The 21455-nt window shown below is 48.1% G+C and overlaps 1 protein-coding gene across 2 annotated transcripts in view; it reads right to left on the bottom strand.

Moving 5' to 3' along the window:
* LOC147123782 (exocyst complex component 6B-like) overlaps nt 1-21455 on the bottom strand; it is an 860046-nt gene that overhangs the window by 736270 nt on the left and 102321 nt on the right. For both annotated transcript variants that reach the window (XM_085975948.1, XM_085975954.1), the window contains 3 exons: nt 5796-5961; nt 4326-4373; nt 2593-2683 (listed from right to left, as the gene is read on the bottom strand). In XM_085975948.1, the coding sequence (XP_085832074.1) occupies nt 2593-2683; nt 4326-4373; nt 5796-5961 (305 nt within the window). The remainder of the gene's footprint in view (nt 1-2592; nt 2684-4325; nt 4374-5795; nt 5962-21455) is intronic.

Below are 21455 nucleotides of genomic sequence, written 5' to 3'. Positions count from 1 at the left end.
ACACCTACTAATTGATTTTTCCGCAGGTTCTGCGTGCTATGAAACCTCTCACCTTCCCCCTATAATCTAGAGCCTTTTAAAACACAAATCTGCACCACTTATCAATTACTTCCCAAATGAATCCATCTTCCCTTTTCAGACATTACCGGACTCCTGCACTAGGGGCATTGGCCCTTCCCCTTGGCTCCCCAATTTTAATTCAAGATCACAGCATCGTACAGCACAGGAGGAGAATATTCGGCCCATCGTGCCTGTGTCGGCTCTCTGAAAGAGATACCAATTCGTCCCACTCTCCTGCTCTTTCATCATAGCACGACAAATGTTTCCTTTTTAAGTAAATATCCAATTCCCCTTTGAAAGTTACTATTGAATCAGCTTCCACCGTCCATTCAGGCAGCTCGTTCCGGATCATAACAACTCGCTGAGTAAAAAGGGATTCTCCTCAGCTCCCCCTCTGGCTTTCTTGACAATTATCTTAAATGTAACAGTGGCAAACCTCCGGTCCACTGGCACCACTTCTATATCCAAGGTGGACTGAAAGATTGCGGCAAAGGATGTCCATTCTTCTTTCCTCGGATGGACTTTCTCACAGAGGCAGTAAGGGCTAAATCAAGAGCAAGTGTTTTTTATTCGTTTATGGGATGTGGGCGTCGCTGGCAAGGCCGGCATTTATTGCCCATCCCTAATTGCCCTCGAGAAGGTGGTGGTGAGCCGCCTTCTTGAACTGCTGCAGTCCGTGTGGTGAAGGTACTCCCACAGTGCTGTTAGGGAGGGAATTGCAGGATATCGGCGAAATATTTCCAAGTCAGGATGGTTTGTGACTTGGAAGGGAACTTGGAGGTGGTGGTGTTCCCATGCGCCTGCTGCCCTTGTCCTTCTAGGTGGAAGAGGTCGCGGGTTCGTGAGGTGCTGCTGAAGAAGCCTTGGCGAGTTGCTGCAGTGCATTTTGTAGATGGTACACACTGCAGCCACGGTACGCCGGTGGTGGAGGGATGTAGGAGTTTGGGACATTGGCTGAAAGGTATGATTCTGTGAGTATGACTATGTCAGGCTGTTGCTTGACTTTTGGCACAAGTCCCCAGATGTTGGAGAGGACTTTGCAGGGTCGACTGGGCTGGGTGTGCCGTTGCTGGTGCCGTGGTTGATGCCGGGTGGTCCGTCCGGTTTCATTCTTATTATTTTGACCGTAGCGGTTAGTTACAACTGAGTGACTAGGCTATTTCATGGCAGATGCAGTATAATGTGGATAAATGCGAGGTTATCCACTTTGGTGGTAAAAACAGGAAGGCAGATTATTATCCGAAGGGCAATAGATTGGGAAAAGGGGAAGTGCAACGAGACCTGGGTGTCCTTGTGCACCAGTCGCTGAAGGTAAGCATGCAGGTGCAGCAGGCGGTTAAGAAGGCAAATGGTATGTTGGCCTTCATAGTGAGAGGGTTTGAGTACAGGAACAAGGATGTCTTGCAGCAGTTGTACAGGGCCTTGGTGAGACCACATCTTGAGTATTGTGTGCAGTTTTGGTCACCTTATCTGAGGAAGGATGTTCTTGCCACGGAGGGAGTGCAGCGAAGATTCACTAGACTGATACCTGGGATGGCAGGAATGACGTATGAGGAGAGATTGGGTCAATTGGGCTTATATTCGCTGGAGTTTAGAAGAATGAGAGGGGATCGCATTGAAACTTATAAAATTCTAACAGGACTAGACAGACTAGATGCAGGAAGGATGTTCCCGATGGCCGGGGAGTCCAGAACCAGGGGTCACAGTCTAAGGATAAGGGGTAAGCCATTTAGGACAGAGATGAGGAGGAATTTCTTCACCCAGAGAGTGGTGAACCTGTGGAATTCTCCACCACAGAAGGCAGTTGAGGCCAACTTATTAAATATATTCAAGAAGGAGTTAGGTATATTTCTTAAGGCTAAAGGGATCAAGGGATATAGGGAGAAGGCAGGGACAGGGTACTGAATTTGGATGATCAGCCATGATCTCATTGAATGGCAGAACAGGCTCGAGGGGCCAAATGGCCTACTCCTGCTCCTATCTTCTATGTTTCTATGTTTCAGAGGGCAGTTAAGAGTCAACCACGTTGCTGTGGGTCTGGAGTCACATATAGGCCAGACCGGGTAAGGATGGCAGATTTCCTTCCCTAAAGGACATTAGGTTTTTACAACAATCCGATAGTTTCTGATTACTGATTAGCTTTTTATTCTAGGTTTATTTCATTAACTGAATTAATTAATCAGCTGCCGTCTCTGGATAATTAGTCCAGGCCTCTGGATTACTAGCCCAGTGACATTACCACTATGCTACCATTCCCCGTTGGACAAGTACCTGGAGAAAGAATTGTTGGATGTGTGCGACAGGTATGGGGGAATACGGCATTCCCCAGGAACTGGGAATTGCTCATATAGACAGCTCAGTTCCTGCACATTTCGACATTCCTGCATTCACTGCGATTCCCCTCTGCTTCAAATTGCGGTTTTTTGTTCTCTTCACTGTTCAAATCCGCTCTGCTGACTCAAGATACCGTAATGACTAGCACTGAACCTATTATCCCCGGCGGAGATCCTGTCTCCTGTCGCTGTCTCGTACCTGGTAGACACAGCGTCAGTTGATCCATTGTGGCCGCTATGTTCCTTTGCTGTGAGCGACACTTCTTCAGTTCCTCCATTTCAATAAGTAACTGCAGCACACGGGGAAAAGAAACAATCGGAATAACTACTTCTTCACTAACAGGTCGAAACGTCTCAGATTGTTCACTAACCGGGCGGTCAGTTTTGACAGGTTCACTAACCGGGCGGTCAGAATCGACAGGTTCACTAAACCGGGCAGTCAGTTTTGACAGGTTCACTAAACCGGGCGGTCAGTTTTGACAGGTTCACTAACCGGGCGGTCAGTTTTGACAGGTTCACTAACCGGGCGGTCAGTTTTGACAGGTTCACAAAACTGGGCGGTCAGTTTTGACAGGTTCACTAACCGGGCGGTCAGTTTTGACAGGTTCACTAAACCGGGCGGTCAGTTTTGACAGGTTCACTAACAGAGTGGTCAGTTTTTTTTAATCTCACCAATTCGCCCCCTCCTCTTCCTGAACTCCTCCTTTTGGTTTGCTACCCCGTCTGGGTGGCAAAATCCATATGCCAGATAAGGGAATTAGGGGTTACGGGGAGAGGGCAGGGAAGTGGACTTGAGTCTAGATTCAGATCAGCCATGATCCTATTGAATGGCGGAGTAGGCCCGAGGGGCCGTATGGCCTACTCCTGCTCCTATTTCTTATGTTCTTATGACAGTGAACGTGGGCAGGGCATGCAACAAGTGAATGGAGTGGGCATCATAGCCGACCGAGCCTTCCGGCCCGCTGTCATGCCGCAAAGAGCGGCGGCTGATTTTCGGTCCACAGCTCACGGATGCCCAACAGCCGCTGCCTTGACTCGAGTCCAGCTACATCTACGCAGACCATGGATCTGTCCTCCCTGGTCGACATGACTCGCCGATTAACTCACAGCCACCTGGAAAGCTCGGACCCGGAAACACTTTTTTCTTTTAGTGCAATTTCAACTTATAAGAGGAACGTGGCAACAGAGGTGAGCTGGTAGGTCAGCGCAAGGCAAGTTGGTTGGTGATTTTTAAATACATTTGCAACAGCAAATTTATACATAAAAGAACTTGCATTTATATAGCGCCTTTCACGGCCTCAGATCGCCCCAAAGCGCTTCACAGGCAATGAAGTACTTTGGAAGTGTAGTCACTGTTTAGGAAATATAGTGGGGAGAGATAACCCAGCAACAACTTGTATTTATATAGCGCCTTTAACGTAGTAAAACATCCCAACGCGCTTCACAAGAGCGTTTATCAAACAAAATTTGACACCGAGCCACATAAGGAGATATTTGGGCAGATGATCAAAACCTGGGTCAAAGAGGTAAGTTTTAAGGAGTGACTTAAAGGAGGAGAGAGAGGCGGAGAGGTTTAGGGAGGGAATCCCAGAGCTTGGAGCCGTGGCGACTAAAGGCACGGCCGCCAATGGTGGCTAGATTAAAATTAGGGATGCTCAAGAGGCCCGAATTAGAGGAGCGCAGACAATGTTCCCTGCAAGCTGCGCTTTGTTCTGCGCACCGTTTCTTTTAATGCACGGTCCCTTTAAATTTCTGTGCGTACGCGGTATTTCCAATGTAAGAGCCGGTGAGCGGCCTGCGCGGGACCTTGCGGATTACTGCGTGGCCGCGCACACAACTGAGCGGGAACATTGAGCGCAAATATCTCGGGAGGTTTGCAGGGCTGGAGGAGACCCACAATGAAACATGAGACAAGGGATGGAAGGGACTCACCTCCCTCCCTGAATCCTGCAGCTTGTTATTGGTGTCTGTCACCTGGGTCTGAAAAGAAGAAGAAAAACAATTATTTTCAAAAAGTAGCTCCAAAAATTAGAATATGAAAAGTAATTAGTGCTAAAACAGTGAGGGTTCTAGGGCTGAATACAGCAATGATCAGCTTTCAGCACTGCTACTTGGCTTTGGTACCTTCCTGGGATGAGAGGGTTGTCCGATGAGGAGAGATTGAGTAGATTGGGCCGATAGTCTAAGAACATAAGAAATAGGTGCAGGAGTTGGCCATACGGCCTCTTGAGCCTGCTCCGCCATTCAATAAGATCATGGCTGATCTTACTCTCTGGAGGTTAGAAGAATGAGAGGTGATCTCATCAAGACATACAAGGTTCTGAGGGGGATTGACAGGGTAGATGCTGAGAGGTTGTTTCCCCTGGCTGGAGAGTCTAGAACTAGGGGATCACAGTCTCAGGATAAGAGGTCGGCCTTTTAAGACTGGGATGAGGAGGAATTTCTTCACTCGGAGGGTTGTGAATCTTTGGAATTCTCTGCCCCAAAGGGCTGTGGATGCTGAGTCGTTGAGTATTTTCAAGGCTGAGATCGATCGAGCTTTGGACTCTGGGGGAATCAAGAGATATGGGGAAAGTGGAGTTGAGGTCAAAGATCAGCCATGATCTTATTGAATGGCGGAGCAGGCTCGAGGGGCCTTATGGCTGACTCCTGCTCCTAATTCTGATGTTGTTATTACCGAAGGAGAGTGAGGCATTTTTAAAAAGGTACCCGGACAGTGAATCAAGAATTACCCAAAGTTCAGGTGAGAGCTACAACTCAGCATCTGGACAAAGCGCGTGTGACACATGAAGCTTCATCTATCACTGAGTGGGGCTAATGGCCCCCGGATGGAACGGAGGTTGAAACCTCACTGTTACATGGGCCGAGAGGGCAGGGTGCTCACTGACGGGGAATCTGCTGGGCTCCAAAAATGCTGAATGACCAATGCATCGCATATTTAAGAATCAGTTATCGTGATCCAATTACTTCTGCTGAAAATTGCATCGAATTATAGGACAGAAGCAGGGCCATTCGGCCAGGTAGATCTATGCCAGTGTTTATGCTCCACACGAGCCATCCTCACACTCTAATTACCTCTTTCCACCCTGCCCCTGTATTCCCGCTGTTCCCTTCACCCTCATGAATCCATCAAGCCTCCCCTTTAAATGCATCAACGCTCCCCGCTTCAACCACTCCCTGTGGCAGCGAGTTCCACATTCTCACCGTGCATGGTTACTGGGCAAGAACAGGATGGGGCTCGCAGTGACGTCTCCCCACCCGTCCCCACGTCTCTTCCCGCAACCCCGCCCCCCCCAATTCCCACCGCCCCCAACTTGAGTTAGACTTGGAATGCTCCCGGCATCCACGGTAACCGGTTTGGCGGTGTCAGACAGCGCCGAGACGAGGCGGAGAGCGACGCACCTTCAGTTTCTGTGCTTCTCCCCGCACTTTCAGCAGCTCCGTGATGGAGTCCACAAATCCCTGGAAATGGAAGTTGCACATTTTCTCAATCTCCCGGTCATGGTTCCTGATCCGGGCCTCCAGCTTCTCCATGAACCGCCAGTGTTCCTCTCCATCATACACCGACCTGTAATGGTACAATTTAACTGCACTTTAAAAAACAGCAACTTGTATTTATACAGCGCCTTTAACGTAGCAAAACGTCCCAAGCGCTTCACAGGAGCGTTATCAGACAAAATTTGACACCGAGCCACATAAGGAGATATTACGGCAGGTGACGAAAAGCTTGGTCAAACGGATAGGTTTTAAGGAGCGTCTTAAAGGAGGAGAGAGAGGTAGCGAGGCGGAGAGGTTTAGGGAGGGAACTCCAGAGCTTAGGGCCGAGGCAACAGAAGGCACGGCCGCCAATGGTTTAGCGATCATAATCGGGGATGCTCAAGAGGCCAGAATTAGAGGAGCGCACATATCTCGGAGGGGCTGTGGGGCTGGAGGAGACTGCAGAAATAGGGAGGGGCGAAGCTCTTGCAAAGCTCACGGCATTGGTAAGACAAGGCTATTTAAAAGGGGCAACGCTCTGAATGGAAAGGAAACCCCATCCACCCCACCCTCTGCAAAGAGCACCATCTGAGAACCAAAGATGGTTACAGCACAGAAGGAGGCCATTCGGCCCACCGTGTTAATGCCAGTTGCCATCCCAGTTTTTTTTTTAAGGGGAACTTTACCAATTACTTTTTTTGAATAATTAATATTTACAAAGGGCTCCTCTTGAAGCCTTACTCTCGACTTTGGGATCTGATAGTGTAATGGGTATAGTACGGGTAACAATTCACCCTTCATAATTCTTAACCAACCTCCACTAAACCTCCTCTCTGTTCTAGCCTAAATGGGTCTCTTGATCACACGTGGAGTTCCAACTTATTACAGTGCAGCCACACACGGACTACCAACTGAGCTGTGAGGAGAGCTGTCACTGAACCACTTCACCATCACTCAACACTTCTCATGTGTGAGCTGGCAGAGAAATAGACTGCAGGTGAATTACAGCCAAACAGAACCCTGTCATCACATTTCAGCGGGGCGGGTCACTGGACAGCAATGGAGAAACCCTGAGCTGATCATCACTTGGCCAAAGCAAGAGGCACCGGGTCAGACAGCGGCAACTCGACCACTGGATGAGATCGGCTATCTCGACACAGGCCAGGAGATGAACCCGGGGCTTTCAGCTCTGTACGGTAAAGAAACAAAGAAAGAACTTGCATTTATATAGCGCCTCGGGACATATATCTATGAGTTATATTGGATAGTTCTGTATATCAGTCAGATAAAAAGGCTTGCAATTCTATAGCGCCTTTCACAACCTCAGGACGTCCCAAAACCACAGCCAATGAAGTACTTTTGAAGTTTAGCCACTGTTGTAATTTAGGAACCGCGGCAGGCAATTTGCACACAGCAAGCTCCCACAAACAGCAATGCGACAATGACCAGATATAACCTGCTTTTCAGTGATATTGATTGAGAGATAAATATTGACCTGGACACTGGAGAGAACTCCCCTGCTCATCTTCAAAATAGTGCCCGTGGGATCTTTTACATCCACACAAGAGGGTAGGCGGGGACTCGATTTAACGTCTCAATCCGAAAGACGGCACCTCCCTCGTTACTGCACTGGGAGGGTCAGCCCTGGATGATGGGCTCAAGTCCCTGCAGCCGCACCCTAACTTTACCAACGGAAGGGTGGCTTGCAAAGGGTTAATCACCCACTCATAAGAACATAAGAAATAGGAGCAGGAGTAGGCCAATCAGCCCCTCGAGCCTGCTCCGCCATTCAATAAGATCATGGCTGATCTGATCCTAACCGCCAATCTACTACCACAGAACCATCTCCTGAATCTAACAGAATTAGACACATAAAATAGGAGCAGGATCAGGCTACACGGCCCCTGGGCCCGCTCCGCTTCCCACAGGGCCATGTCCGATCCGAACCTAGACTCATGTCCAAATTCCTGCCCGCTCCCCGTAACCCTTAATTCCCTTTACTTCTAGGAAACTGTCTATTTCTATTTTAAATTTATGTAATGATGTAGCTTCTACAGCTTTTTGGGGCAGCATATTCCATGGACCTACCACCCTCTGAGTGAAGTAGTTCCTCCTCATCTCAGTTTTGAAAGAGCAGCCCCTTATTCTAAGACTATGCCCCCTAGTTCCAGTTTCACCCATCATCGGGAACATCCTCCCTGCATCCACCTGATCCAACCCCTTCACAATCTTATATGTTTCAATAAGATCGCCTCTCATTCTTCTGAACTCCAATGAGTAGAGTCCCAATCTACTCAACCTCTCCTCATATGTCCATCCCCTCATCCCTGGGATTAACCGAGTGAACCTTCTTTGTACTGACTCGAGAGCAAGTATGTCTTTTCTTAAGTATGGACACCAAAACTGTATGCAGTATTCCAGGTGCGGTCTCACCAATACCTTGTACAACTGAAGCAATACCTCCCTATTTTTATATTCTATCCCCCTAGCAATGAAAGCCAACATTCCATTGGCCTTCTTAATCACTTGCTGCACCTGCATACTAACCTTTTGAGTTTCGTGCACCAGGACCCCCAGATCCCTTTGTACTTCGGTACTTTCCAGTTTCTTGCCATTAAGATAATAACTTGCTCTACGATTTTTCCTGCCAAAGTGCATAACCTCACACTTTCCAGTATTGTATTCCATCTGCCAAATCTCTGCCCACTTACTTAGCCTGTCTATGTCCCCTTGCAGGTTTTTTATGTCCTCCTCACTCACTACTTTCCGTCCCATCTTTGTATCATCTGCAAACTTTGATATGTTACACTCGGTCCCCTCCTCCAAATCGTTAATATAGATTGTAAAGAGTTGGGGACCCAGCACTGACCCCTGCGGAACACCACTAGTTACTGATTGCCACTCTGAGAATGAACCATTTATCCCAACTCTCTGCCTTCTGTTAGATAGCCAATCCTCTATCCATGCCAGAATATTACCCCCAATCCCGTGATTTTTTATCTTAAGCAATAATCTTTTGTGTGGCACCTCATGACTTGCAGTCGCTAAAACATAAGAACATAAGAAATAGGAGCAGGAGTCGGCCATTTGGCCCCTCGAGCCCGCTCCACCATTCAATAAGATCATGGCTGATCTTCTACCTCATCTCCACTTTCCTGAACTATCCCCATATCCCTTGATTCCCTTAATATCCAACAATCTATCGATCTCTGTCTTGAATATACTCAACGACTGAGCATCCACAGCCCTCTGGGGTAGAGAATTCCAAAGATTCGCCATCCTCTGAATGAAGACATTTCTCCTCATTTCAGTCCTAAATGGCCGACCCCATATCCTGAGACTGTGACCCCTGGTTCTAGACTCCCCAGCCAGGGGAAACATCCTCCCTGCATCTACTCTCTCAAGTCCAGTAAGCAATTTATATGTTTCAATTAGATCACCTCTCATTCTTCTAAACTCGAGAGAATATAGGCCTGGTCTACTCAATCTCTCCTCATAGGACAATCCCCCCATCCCAGGAACCAGTCTGGTGAACCTTCGTTGCACTCCCTCTATGGTAAGTATATCCTTCCTTAGGTAAGGAGACCAAAACTGTGCATAGTACTCCAGCTGTGGTCTCACCAGGGTCCTATATATTTGCAGTAAGACATCTTTACTCTTATACTCAAATCCTTTTGTAATAAAGGCCAACATACCATTTGCTTTCCTAATTGCTTGCTGTACCTGCATGTTAACTTTCAGTGATTCGTGTACAAGGACACCCAGGTCCCTCTGAACACCAACATTTCCCAATCTCTCACCAATTAAAAAATGCTCTGCTTTTCTATTTTTCCTACCAAAGTGGATAACTTCACATTTCTCCACATTATATTCTATTGTCATGTTCTTGCCTACACACTTAGCCTGTCTATATCCCCTTGAAGCCTCTTTGCATCCTCCTCACAACTTACATTCCCACCCAGCTTTGTATCATCAGCAAACTTGGATATATTACATTTGGTCCCCTCATCCAAATCATTGATGTAGATTGTGAATAGCTGAGGCCCGAGCACTGATCCTTGCGGTACCCCACTAGTCACAGCCTGCCAACCCGAAAATGACCCGTTTATTCCTACTCTCTGTTTTCTGTCCGGTAACCAATCCTCAATCCATGCTAGTATATTACCCCCAATCCCATGAGTCCTAATTTTGTTTATTAACCTCATGTGTGGCACCTTATCGAATGCCTTCTAAAAATCCAAATACACCACATCCACTGGTTCCTCCTTATCTATTCTGCTCGTTACAACCTCAAAAAACTCGAACAGATTTGTCAAACACGATTTCCCTTTCATAAATCCGTGTTGACTCTGCCCAATCCTATTATTATTTTCTAAGTGCCCTGTTACCACATCCTTAGTCATAGATTCTAGCATTTCCCCTTCTACTGATGTCAGGCTAACTGGTCTGTAGTTCCCCGTTTTCTCTCTCCCTCCTGTCTTAAATAGTGGGGTTACATTTGCTACCTTCCAATCCGTGGGAACCGTTGTAGAATCTATGGAATTTTGGAAAATGAAAACCAATGCATCCACTATCTCTGTAGCCACCTCTTTCAAAACCCTAGGATGTAGGCCATCAGGTTCAGGGGATTTATCAACTTTCAGTCCCATTAATTTCTCCAGTACTATTTTTTTTTTACTAATACTAATTTCTTTCAGTTCCCACTATTTCCGGGAAGTTATTTGCGTCTTCTTCTGTGAAGATAGACACAAAGTATTTGTTTAATTTCTCTGCCATTTCCTTATTCCCCATTATAATTTCTCCTGTCTCAGCCTGTAAGGGACCCACATTTACTTTCGCTAATCTTTTCCTTTTTACATACCTATAGCAGCTTTTATAGTCTGTTTTTATGTCTCTTGCTAGTTTACTCTCATATTCTATTTTCCCTTTCTTTATCAACTTCTTCACAGAAACCCCACAGTGCAGATAGAGGCCATTTTGGCCCATCGAGCCTGCACCGACACATATCCCACCCGATCCCCGTAACCCCTACACCAACACATATCCCACCCTATCCCCGTAACCCCACGTATTTAATCCCCCTAACACTAAGGGTCAATTTATCATAGCCAATCAACCTAACTCGCACATCTTTGGACTGTGGGAGGAAACCGGAGCACCCGGAGGAAACCCACGCAAACACGGGGAGAATGTGCAAACTCCACACAGACAGTCGCCCGAGGCCGGATTCGAACCCGGGTCCCTGGTGCTGTGAGGCAACAGTGCTAACCACTATGCCACCGTGCTGAATTCTATATCCTCCCAATCCTTAGGCTTACTACTCTTTTTGGCAGCATTATAGCCTCTTCCTTTGATCTAATACTATCTTTTAACTTCTCGTTAGCCACGGTTATACCACTTTTCCTGTGGGGTTTTTGTGTCTTAAAGGAATGTATATTTGTTGTAAATTATGTATGAATTATTTAAATGCTAGCCATTGCTCGTCCACTGTCATACCTTTTAATGTCGTTTCCTAATCTACCTTAGCCAACTCGGCCCTCATACCTACATAGTTTGCTTTGTTTAGATTTAAGACCCTAGTTTCGGATTGAACAAAGTCACTTTCAAACTCAAAACAAAATTCCATCATATTATGGTCACTCTTCCCTAAAGGCCCCTTTACAACAAGGTTATTAATTAACCCTTTCTTGTTACACATTACTAGATCTAAAATAGCATGTTCCCCAGTTGGTTCCTCAGCATACTGATCTAGAAAACTATCTTGCATACATTCCATGAATTCATCTCCCACACTACTGTATTACTGAAAATTTGGTTTGCCCAGTCTATATGTAGATTAAAGTCCCCCATGATTACTGTATTACCCTTGTTACATGCGCCTCTAATTTCCTGATTTATACTCTGCCCTACATTACAACTACTGTTTGGGGGCCTGTAAACACCCCCCACCAATGTTTTCTGCCCCTTGCTGTTTCTTAACTCCACCCAAACTGATTCTACTTCTTAATTTTCAGAGCTAAGATCCTTTCTCTCTACTGTCTTCATCCCATCCTTTATTATCAGGGTTACCCCTCCTCCTTTTCCATATCCTGGAATATTTAGTTCCCAACCTTGGCCACTTTGAAACCACGTCTCTGTTGTGGCTATTAGATCAAACCTGTTCATTTCTATCTGAGTTATTAATTCATCTATTTTGTTGCGAATGCTTTGCACATTCAGATATAATGCCTTTAGCTTTGACTTATTTCTCTTTTCCCCTGATGTCACCTTAGTCACTGATGCCCTATTACCTTTGTTACTCTCTCTGTCCCTTCCTGACCCACTCTGCTTATTTTTACCCTAAACTCTACTCTGCTCTAGAGCCTTGACAGCTCTCTCGCTGCTTTTAAATTTACTCTTTCCTGAATCCTCCCACCCACCCGCATCCCCCTTCATTAGTTTAAAGCCCTGTCTATAGCCCTAGTTATTTGGTTCGCCAGGACACTAGTCCCAGCCGGTTTAAGTGGAGCCCGTCCCAACGGGACAGCTCCCTCTTCCCCAGTACTAGTGCCAGTGCCCCATGAACTGAAACCCCTTCCTCCTACACCACTCTTTGAGCCACACAGTTAAACCTCTAATCTGTTTGTCCCTGTGCCAATTTGCGCGTGGCTCAGGTAACAATCCAGAGATTATTACCTTTGAAGTTCTGCTTTTTAATTTGGATCCTAGCTCCTCAAACTCCCTCAGCAGGACCTCATTGCTAGTTCTACCTATGTCGTTGGTTCCTACGTGGACCACGACTACTGGATTCTCCCCCTCCCACTCCAAGTTCTTCTCCAGCCGCGAAGAGATGTCTTTAACCCTGGCACCAGGCAGGCAACACAGCCTTCGGGACTCTCTGTCACGGCTGAAGAGAACAGTATCTAATACAAAAAGAAAATACTGCAGATGCTGGAAATCTGAAATAAAAACAGAAAATGCTGGAGAAACTCAGCAGGTCAGGTAGCATCTGTGAAGAGAGAAACAGAGTTAACGTTTCAGGTCGATGACCTTTCGTCAGAACTGGAAAAAAGCAGGAAATGGAACAGATTTTTAAGCAAGTGTAGGGGATGGGAAATGGGGGAGGGGAGGAAAAACAAAAGGGAAGGTCTGTGATAGGATGAAAGGCGGAAGAGATTAAGAGACATTAAGAGATATTCAAGGCAAAAGGAGATGGTAATGGGGCAGGTTAAGAAACAAAGGATGGCTCTAGATGAAGTGTAAATTGCGCTGGCAGAATGAAGGACAGCTGCCATGTGGGAGAGAAGAAAAGACAGACAAAGAGTGTGGGTAAAAAATCTCTATATATATAATTGCTCTTCTGTCTGTCCGTCCGTTCTCTATACGTTTGAAAGTTATAGAGCGTACCTATGCGCGTGTCACGTCAAAAGAAAGCTTGCGATTCCGGACCGGTCATAGGCGTATTTACGTTTCGGCCGGACAAAAATCGCGCCCGCGGTATCCAAAAAACGTTCAACATTCCGCTCATTAGCATCTCATTAGCGACCGTGTGACATCGAGGTCGACCAATCGTACGGCGGGTTCCTGGCGCGTGCCATCCTACAGTTGAGTGTTGAGTGACTTGACGATTGACCAATCCTACGCTTCGGTGACCTGACGGTCGACCAATCGGTGCGTGTGTGGGCGGGCCTTATCGTTCTGAACCGAGGTGAGTGGCCGCCATCTTGCTTCTATTCTTTTTCCTGCTTTCTGCGTCTTTCTTTTCAAATATACATTTCCAGCAAAATAAAACTGAATTTATTAAATTGTTTTAAAAAAAACTTCATTCATTTGTAAATATTTTTTCTAACCTGAACATTCTTTTTCATACCTTTTCCCGTTTTTTTGTTAGGCCTGAAAGCCTGGGCCTTTCTTGCCCAGCCAGGCCCGAGCTAGGGCTTCTGCTAAGCTTCTCACACCACCACCCCCCCCCGTCACGTTACCCGGGGCAACGGCGTCAGCCACGAGGGTCAGGGTGCGCGCGCAGCAGGAGCAGCTGAGACGTGGCGTCTCTCTGTTCCGCGCTCGGCTCGGGCGGGGGGGCGGGTCTCTCAGCCGCAATCGGCGATCTGGAGAGAGGGGCTCCGGAGAGCGGGAGGGCGGGGCTCCGGAGAGTGGGACGCCGCTGCGCGGGAGGCAGGGCAGGGCTCGGGACATCGGAGGGGCGGGAGGCGGGACATCGGGGGGCGGGAGATCGGGGGGCGGGACATCGGGAGATCGGGGGGCGGGAGATCGGGAGATCGCGGGCCCGGACTACAGATCGGGGGGGGGGGGGGCGGGGCTCGGGAGATCGGGGGGGGCCACCCTCGGGGGGGGCGGGGTTCTGGAGATCGGGGGGGGCGGGGCTCCGGGGGGGCAGGGCTCGGGAGATTGGGGGGGGGGCGTGCTCCTGAGATCGGGGGGGCGGGGCGGGGCTTGGGAGATGGGGCCGGGGCTCGGGATATCGGGTGGGGCGGTGCTCGGGATATCGGGTGGGGCGGTGCTCGGGAGATCGGGGGGCGGGGCTCGGGAGATCGGGGGGGCGGGGCTCGGGAGATCGGGGGGGGCGGGGCTCGGGAGATCGGTGGGAGGGGCGGGGCTCGGGAGATCGGGGGGAGGCTCGGGAGATCGGGGGGAGGGGCGGGGCTCGGGAGATCGGGGGGAGGGGCGGGGCTCGGGAGATCGGGGGGGGGCGGGGCTCGGGGGGGGGCCGGGCTCGGGTGATTGGGGGGGCGGGGCTCGGGGACTCTCCCCCTTCCCTCCGCCCTCCCCTTCCTCCTCCACTTCCTCCCCTTTCCCCCTCCACTTCCCCCTCCCCCCCTCCCCTTCCCTTCCCCCATTCCCTTCCCCTTCCCCTCTCCCCTTCTTCCCCCCCGCTCTTCACCCCAGTCGCTCTCTCTCTTCCCCCAGTCGCTCTCTCTCTCCCCCCAGTCTCTCTCTCTCCCCCCGTCTCTCTCTCTCCCCCCAGTCTCTCTCTCTCCTCCAGTCTTTCTCTCCCCAGTCTCTCTCTCTCTCCCCTCCAGTCTTTCTCTCCCCCAGTCTCTCTCTCTCTCCCCAACTCTCTCCCTCTCCCCCCAGTCTCTCTCTCTCTCTCTCTCTCTCTCTCTCTCTCCCCCACTCTCTCCCTCCACTCTCTCCCTCTCCCCCCAACTCTCTCTCTCTCCCCACCCCCCGGTCTCTCTCTCCCCCCGTCGCTCTCTCGCTCTCTCTCTCTCTCCCCAGTCTCTCTCTCTCTCCCCAGTCTCTCTCTCTCTCCCCAACTCTCTCCCTCTCCCCCCAGTCTCTCTCTCTCTCTCTCTCTCCCCCACTCTCTCCCTCTCCCCCCAAGTCTCTCTCTCTCCCCATCTCTCTCTCCCCCCGTCGCTCTCTCGCTCTCTCTCTCTCTCCCCAGTCTCTCTCTCTCTCCCCAGTCTCTCTCTCCCTTCGCCCATCTCTCTCTCTCTCCCCGTCTCTCTCTCTCTCCCCGTCTCTCTCCCCCAGTCTCTCTCTCTCTTTCCCCAGACTCTCTCTCTCTCCCCCAGTGTCTCTCTCTCTCTCCCCAGTCTCTCTCCTCTCTCCCCCCGTCTCTCTACTCTCTCTCGTTCTCTCCCCCATCTCTCCCTCTCTCCCCCAGTCTCCCTCTCTCCCCCTCAGTCGCTCTCCCTCTCCCCCCTCAGTCTCTCTCTATCTCCCCAGTCTCTCCCTCTCTCTCCACATCTCTCTCACCCCTCAGTCGCTCTCTCTCTCTCTATCTCCCCATTCTCTCTCGCCCCATTCTCTCTCTCCCCATTCTCTCTCTCTCCCCCAGTCTCTCTCTCACACTCCCAATCTCTCTCTCTCTCACACTCCCAATCTCTCTCTCTCACACTCCCAATCTCTCTCTCTCTCACACCCAATCTCTCTCTCTCACTCCCAATCTCTCTCTCTCTCACACTCCCAATCTCTCTCTCTCTCACACTCCCAATCTCTCTCTCTCACACTCCCAATCTCTCTCTCTCACACTCCCAATCTCTCTCTCTCACCACTCCCAATCTCTCTCTCTCACACTCCCAATCTCTCTCACACTCCCAATCTCTCTCTCTCTCTCCACTCCCAATCTCTCTCTCTCACACTCCCAATCTCTCTCACGCTCCCAATCTCTCTCTCTCTCACTCCCAGTCTCTCTCTCTCACACACTCCAATCTCTCTCTCACACTCCCAATCTCTCTCTCACACTCCCAATCTCTCTCTCTCTCTCACTCCCAATCTCTCTCTCACACTCCCAATCTCTCTCTCTCTCACACTCCCAATCTCTCTCTCTCTCTCACACTCCCAATCTCTCTCTCTCACACTCCCAATCTCTCTCTCACACACTCCTGTGGTGTGAGATGCCGGAGTTGGACTGGGGTGGACAAATGTAAGAAGTCACACAACACCAGGTTATAGTCCAACAGCTTTATTTGAAATCACAAGCTTTCGGAGCGCTGCTCCTTCTTCAGGTGAAGTGGAGAAATGCATAAAGACACAGCTTATATAGTCAGAGAATCATGTCAGATGTTTACAGGTAACCTTTCCAACTGCCATTTATCACACCTCGGCAGAGAGATAATCACAGCAGTCAAAGGTGTGAATGGTGTCCAAACAGGTCAGTCAGGGAAACATTACATCAAAGAACAATGAGGTGGGGTCACAAGGGGTCAAATATTGCAGATGCTGGGGTCTGTATGAAAAACAAAAAAAGACAAAAAACATTTTTTTTGGCTGGAAATCACAGCAGGTCCGGCCGCATCTGTGTAGAGAGAACAAGCCAATGTCGACTCGAGTCTGGATGACCCTGCATCAGGTGGGGTTACATGTAGCGTGACATGAACCCAAGATCTCGGTTGAGGCCGTCCTCATGGGTGCGGAACTTGGCTATCAGTTTCTGCTCGACGATTTTGCGTTGTCGTGTGTCTCGAAGGCCACCTTGGAGAATGCTTTACCCGAAGATCGGAGGCTGAATGTCCTTGACTGCTGAAGTGTTCCCCGACTGGGAGGGAACACTCCTGCCTGGTGATTGTTGCGCGGTGTCCGTTCATCCGTTGTCGCAGTGTCTGCATGGTCTCGCCGATGTACCATGCTCCGGGGCATCCTTTCCTGCAACGTTGGCCGAGTCACATGAGTATGTACCATGTACCTGGTGGGGTGGTGTCCTCACGTGTGATGATGGTATCTGTGTTGATGATCTGGCATGTCTTGCAGAGGTTGCTGTGGCAGGGTTGTTGTGGTGTCGTGGTCGCTGTTCTCCTGAAAGCTGGGTAATTTGCTGCGAACGATGGTCTGTTTGAGGTTAGGCGGCTGTTTGAAAGCGAGTAGTGGAGGCGTGGGGATGGCCTTAGCGAGGTGTTCGTCGTCATCGATGACATGTTGAAGGCTGCGAAGAACATGGCGTAGTTTCTCCGCTCCGGGGAAGTACTGGACGACGAAGGGTACTCTGTTGGTTGTGTCCCGTGTTTGTCTTCTGAGGAGGTCTATGCGATTTTTCGCTGTGGCCCGTCGGAACTGTCGATCGACGAGTCGAGCATCATATCCCGTTCTTACAAGGGCGTCTTTCAGTGTCTGTAGGTGTCCATCGCGTTCCTCCTCGTCTGAGCAGATCCTGTGTATTCGCAGGGCTTGTCCATAGGGGATGGCTTCTTTAGCGTGGTTAGGGTGGAAGCTGGAGAAGTGAAGCATCGTGAGGTTGTCCGTGGGCTTGCGGTAGAGTGAAGTGCTGAGGTGTCCGTCTTTGATGGAGATTCGTGTGTCCAGGAATGAGACTGATTCTGAGGAGTAGTCCATGGTGAGTTTGATGGTGGGATGGAACTTGTTGATGTTATCGTGTAGGTCGTACCAGTCGGGGAACACTTCAGCAGTCAAGGACATTCAGCCTCCGATCTTCGGTTAAGCATTCTCCAAGGTGGCCTTCGAGACACACGACAACGCAAAATCGTCGAGCAGAAACTGATAGCCAAGTTCCGCACCCATGAGGACGGCCTCAACCGAGATCTTGGGTTCATGTCACGCTACATGTAACCCCACCTGATGCAGGGTCATCCAGACCCGAGTCGACATTGGCTTGTTCTCGCTACACAGATGCGGCCGGACCTGCTGTGATTTCCAGCCAAAAAAAATGTTTTTTGTCTGTTTTTTTTTGTTTTTCATACAGACCCCAGCATCTGCAATATTTGACCCCTTGTGACCACACCTCATTGTTCTTTGATGTAATGTTTCCCTGACTGACCTGTTTGGACACCATTCACACCTTTGACTGCTGTGATTATCTCTCTGCCGAGGTGTGATAAATGGCAGTTGGAAAGGTTACCTGTAAACATCTGACATGATTCTCTGACTATATAAGCTGTGTCTTTATGCATTTCTCCACTTCACCTGAAGAAGAGCAGCGCTCCGAAAGCTTGTGATTTCAAATAAAGCTGTTGGACTATAACCTGGTGTTGTGTGACTTCTTACATTTGTCACACACTCCCAATCTCTCTCTCTCTCACACTCCCAATCTCTCTCTCTCTCAACACTCCCAATCTCTCTCTCTCACACTCCCAATCTCTCTCTCTCTCACACTCCCCAATCTCTCTCTCTCTCACACTCCCAATCTCTCTCTCTCTCACACTCCCAATCTCTCTCTCTCTCACACTCCCAATCTCTCTCTCTCTCACACTCCCAATCTCTCTCTCTCTCACACTCCCAATCTCTCTCTCTCTCACACTCCAGTCTCTCTCTCTCTCACACTCCCAATCTCTCTCACACTCCCAATCTCTCTCTCTCTCACACTCCCAATCTCTCTCTCACACTCCCAATCTCTCTCTCTCTCACACTCCCCAATCTCTCTCTCTCTCACTCCCAATCTCTCTCTCTCTCACATTCCCAATCTCTCTCTCTCACACTCCCAATCTCTCTCTGTCTCACACTCCCAATCTCTCGCTTCTCTCAAATTCAAATTCAAATCGCTTTATTGGCATGATAAGGTACATCTTATGTTGCCAAAGCATCATAATACATTTATGGTTGAACACATAAACGCAATTCTATTCATACAGTGTATAAACAGGTATATCCCTGAGTGTATAAATATACAATCGCATTATTTATATATACTCTTTTCTTAGTTTACTGGTTGTCCCTCTGTTCATGGCAAGCTGTAACATAGTGTGCCGCCAGTGTTATACAGCTTCTCTCCTCCCCAGTAGTATGGGAGTTTTTGGTTGTCATTCAGATTTCTGAATTCAGGGCATATTTGTGAGAATTTTTGGTAGAAATTCTCCCTGATGCCCTGATATTTTCCACAGCTGTGAGGAAGTGCATCTCTGTCTCCACTACTCCCTGACTGCAGTGAGAGCATATCCTGTCTTCTCTTGGCAGCCTGGTCTGCCTGTGTCTGCCTTTTTTGATCGCTAGGCTATGTTTGCTAAGTCTGTACCTTGTCAAGGTTCTTCTCAGTTTGTTATCCTTTACCATGGTCAGGTAATCAGCTATGTTGTATTGTCTGTTTAGGGCCAAGTAGCAATTGAGTTTGCTTTGGGTTTTTGTTGTTTCTGCCCAATATGTCAGATATTTTTCCTTTTGCTTAGCGACGATTGTGTTGGGTCGAATTCTTTGTGTTACCCTGTCACTGTCCTGGGGCTGGTTATTGTTAGTATTGTTAGTAGTTACTTCACTGAGTCCCAGGGCTAGTTGACTGAGGGTATTCTTCTTTATGGTCAGCTCTTGGCATTTCAGGGCGTCGTAGTGATAGCATTGGGGGTTGCTCATTTGTAGGTGATTCCAAAATTTGGTGGCTCTTTTTGGATAGTGATTATTAATGGATATTGGCCTAGTTCCGCCCTGCATGCATTGTTACTGTTTTCCTTTGAGTCCGGAGGATACTTTTACAGAATTCTGCATGTAGGATCTCATTGGGTGTTTGTCCCATTTTCCAAATTCTTGTTGTGTTAGCGGTCCCCATACCTCACTGCCATCGAGTGCAATTGGTTCAATTACTGATTGAAAATTTTGAGCCAAATGCTAATTGGGATTTCTATTTGGATTGATTTTTTGATGGCATAGAAAGCCCTTCTTGCTTTCTCTTTCAGTTCATTCACAGCCAGTTTGAAGTTTCCCGTAGAACTGATTTTTAAGCCCAAGTATGTGTAGTTAGTGGTTTGTTCGATTTTGGTTGTTCCTAGTGTGAAATTTATTTTGGGTCCCTGATGTTTGGATCTTTGCTGGAACACAAGGACTTTGGTTTTTTGGGGAATTTATTGTCAGGGCCCAAGTCTGGCAGTACGACTCCAGCAGGTCCAGGTTCTGCTGTAGACCCTCCTTAGTTGGTGACAGCAGAACCAGGTCGTCTGCACAGAGGAGGAATTTAACCTTGGATTCATATAGGGTGAGGCCGGTTGCTGTGGATTGTTCAAGTAGTTTTGCCAATTAATTTATGTAAATATTAAAGAGTGTCGGTGGAGATTGGCGAGCCCTGCGTCACCCCCCGCCTCTGTGGGAAGTATTTTGTTTGTTTGTCTCCAATCTTAACTGCACATTTGTTGTTTGTATACATTGATTTTAATTACATCATATGTTTTTCCTCCTACCCCGCTTTCGATAAGTTTCAGGAATAAACCGTTATGCCAGATGGAGTCAAAAGCCTTCTGGAAATCTACAAAGCATGCGTAGATTTTGCTTTTGTTATGGTGAACGTGTTTGTCAATTAGGGTCTGTAGGGTGAAGATATGATCTGATGTTCTATAGTTTTGGCAGGAATCCAATTTGGCTTTTTACTCAAGACATTGTGCTCCTCAAGGAAGTTTATAAGTCTTTTGTTTATGATGCTACAGAATACCTTCCCCAGGTTACTGTTTACACAGATGCCTCGATAGTTGTTTGGGTCGATTTTGTCCCCACTTTTGTATATGGGCGTTATGAGTCCTTTGTTCCAGACATCAGGGAAATCACCGACACTCAGAACCAAGTTGAAGAGTTTTAGGATAGCCAGTTTCATTTTGTCGTCTGTGTGTTTAATCATCTCGTTTAGTATGCCGTCTGTCCCGCAAGCTTTTCCTGGTCGCAGGTCCTTGAGTTTTTCAAAAAGTTCTTTTTCTGTTATTATGGAGTCTAGCGGGTTTTGGTTATCTTTTATGGCCATTTCTAGCTTTTCCAGTTTTTTGCATATTTGGTGTTGCTCTGGTCTTAGTGCGTTTTTCTGGTATAATTTTTCAAAGTGGTATACCCATGTGTCCCCATTTTGAATGGCCATGCGTCGTGTTGTTTTTTGTGTAGTGTATTCAAGTTGTCCCAGAAACAATTGGAATCAATGGATTCCTCCATGGAGCTGAGTGTATTCTTAATATATTGCTCTTTTTTGGTTCTGAGTGGTTTCTGTATTGTGTTAGTGTCTGACAATAAGTAAGGCGTAATTCCTCGTTTTCTGGATGTCTGTGTTTTTGGTTTGATATTTTCTAAGTTTTTTCCTCATGTTATGGCAATCTGGGTCAAACCATTTTTCATAGTTTTTTGTTTTGGGTTTGTTCTTGCGAGCTTTCAAGTTTGCACTTGTTGCCAAATTATCAAAAATATTGTTTAGGTTAATAACTGCCCGGTTTACGCCTTCTTTATTGTGAG

The sequence above is a fragment of the Somniosus microcephalus genome, chromosome 2, assembly GCF_052327205.1.
Source record: "Somniosus microcephalus isolate GS21.2 chromosome 2, FLI_Smic_1.0, whole genome shotgun sequence".
Lineage (NCBI taxonomy): Eukaryota > Metazoa > Chordata > Chondrichthyes > Squaliformes > Somniosidae > Somniosus > Somniosus microcephalus.
This window is presented reverse-complemented; position numbering and strand designations above follow the sequence as displayed.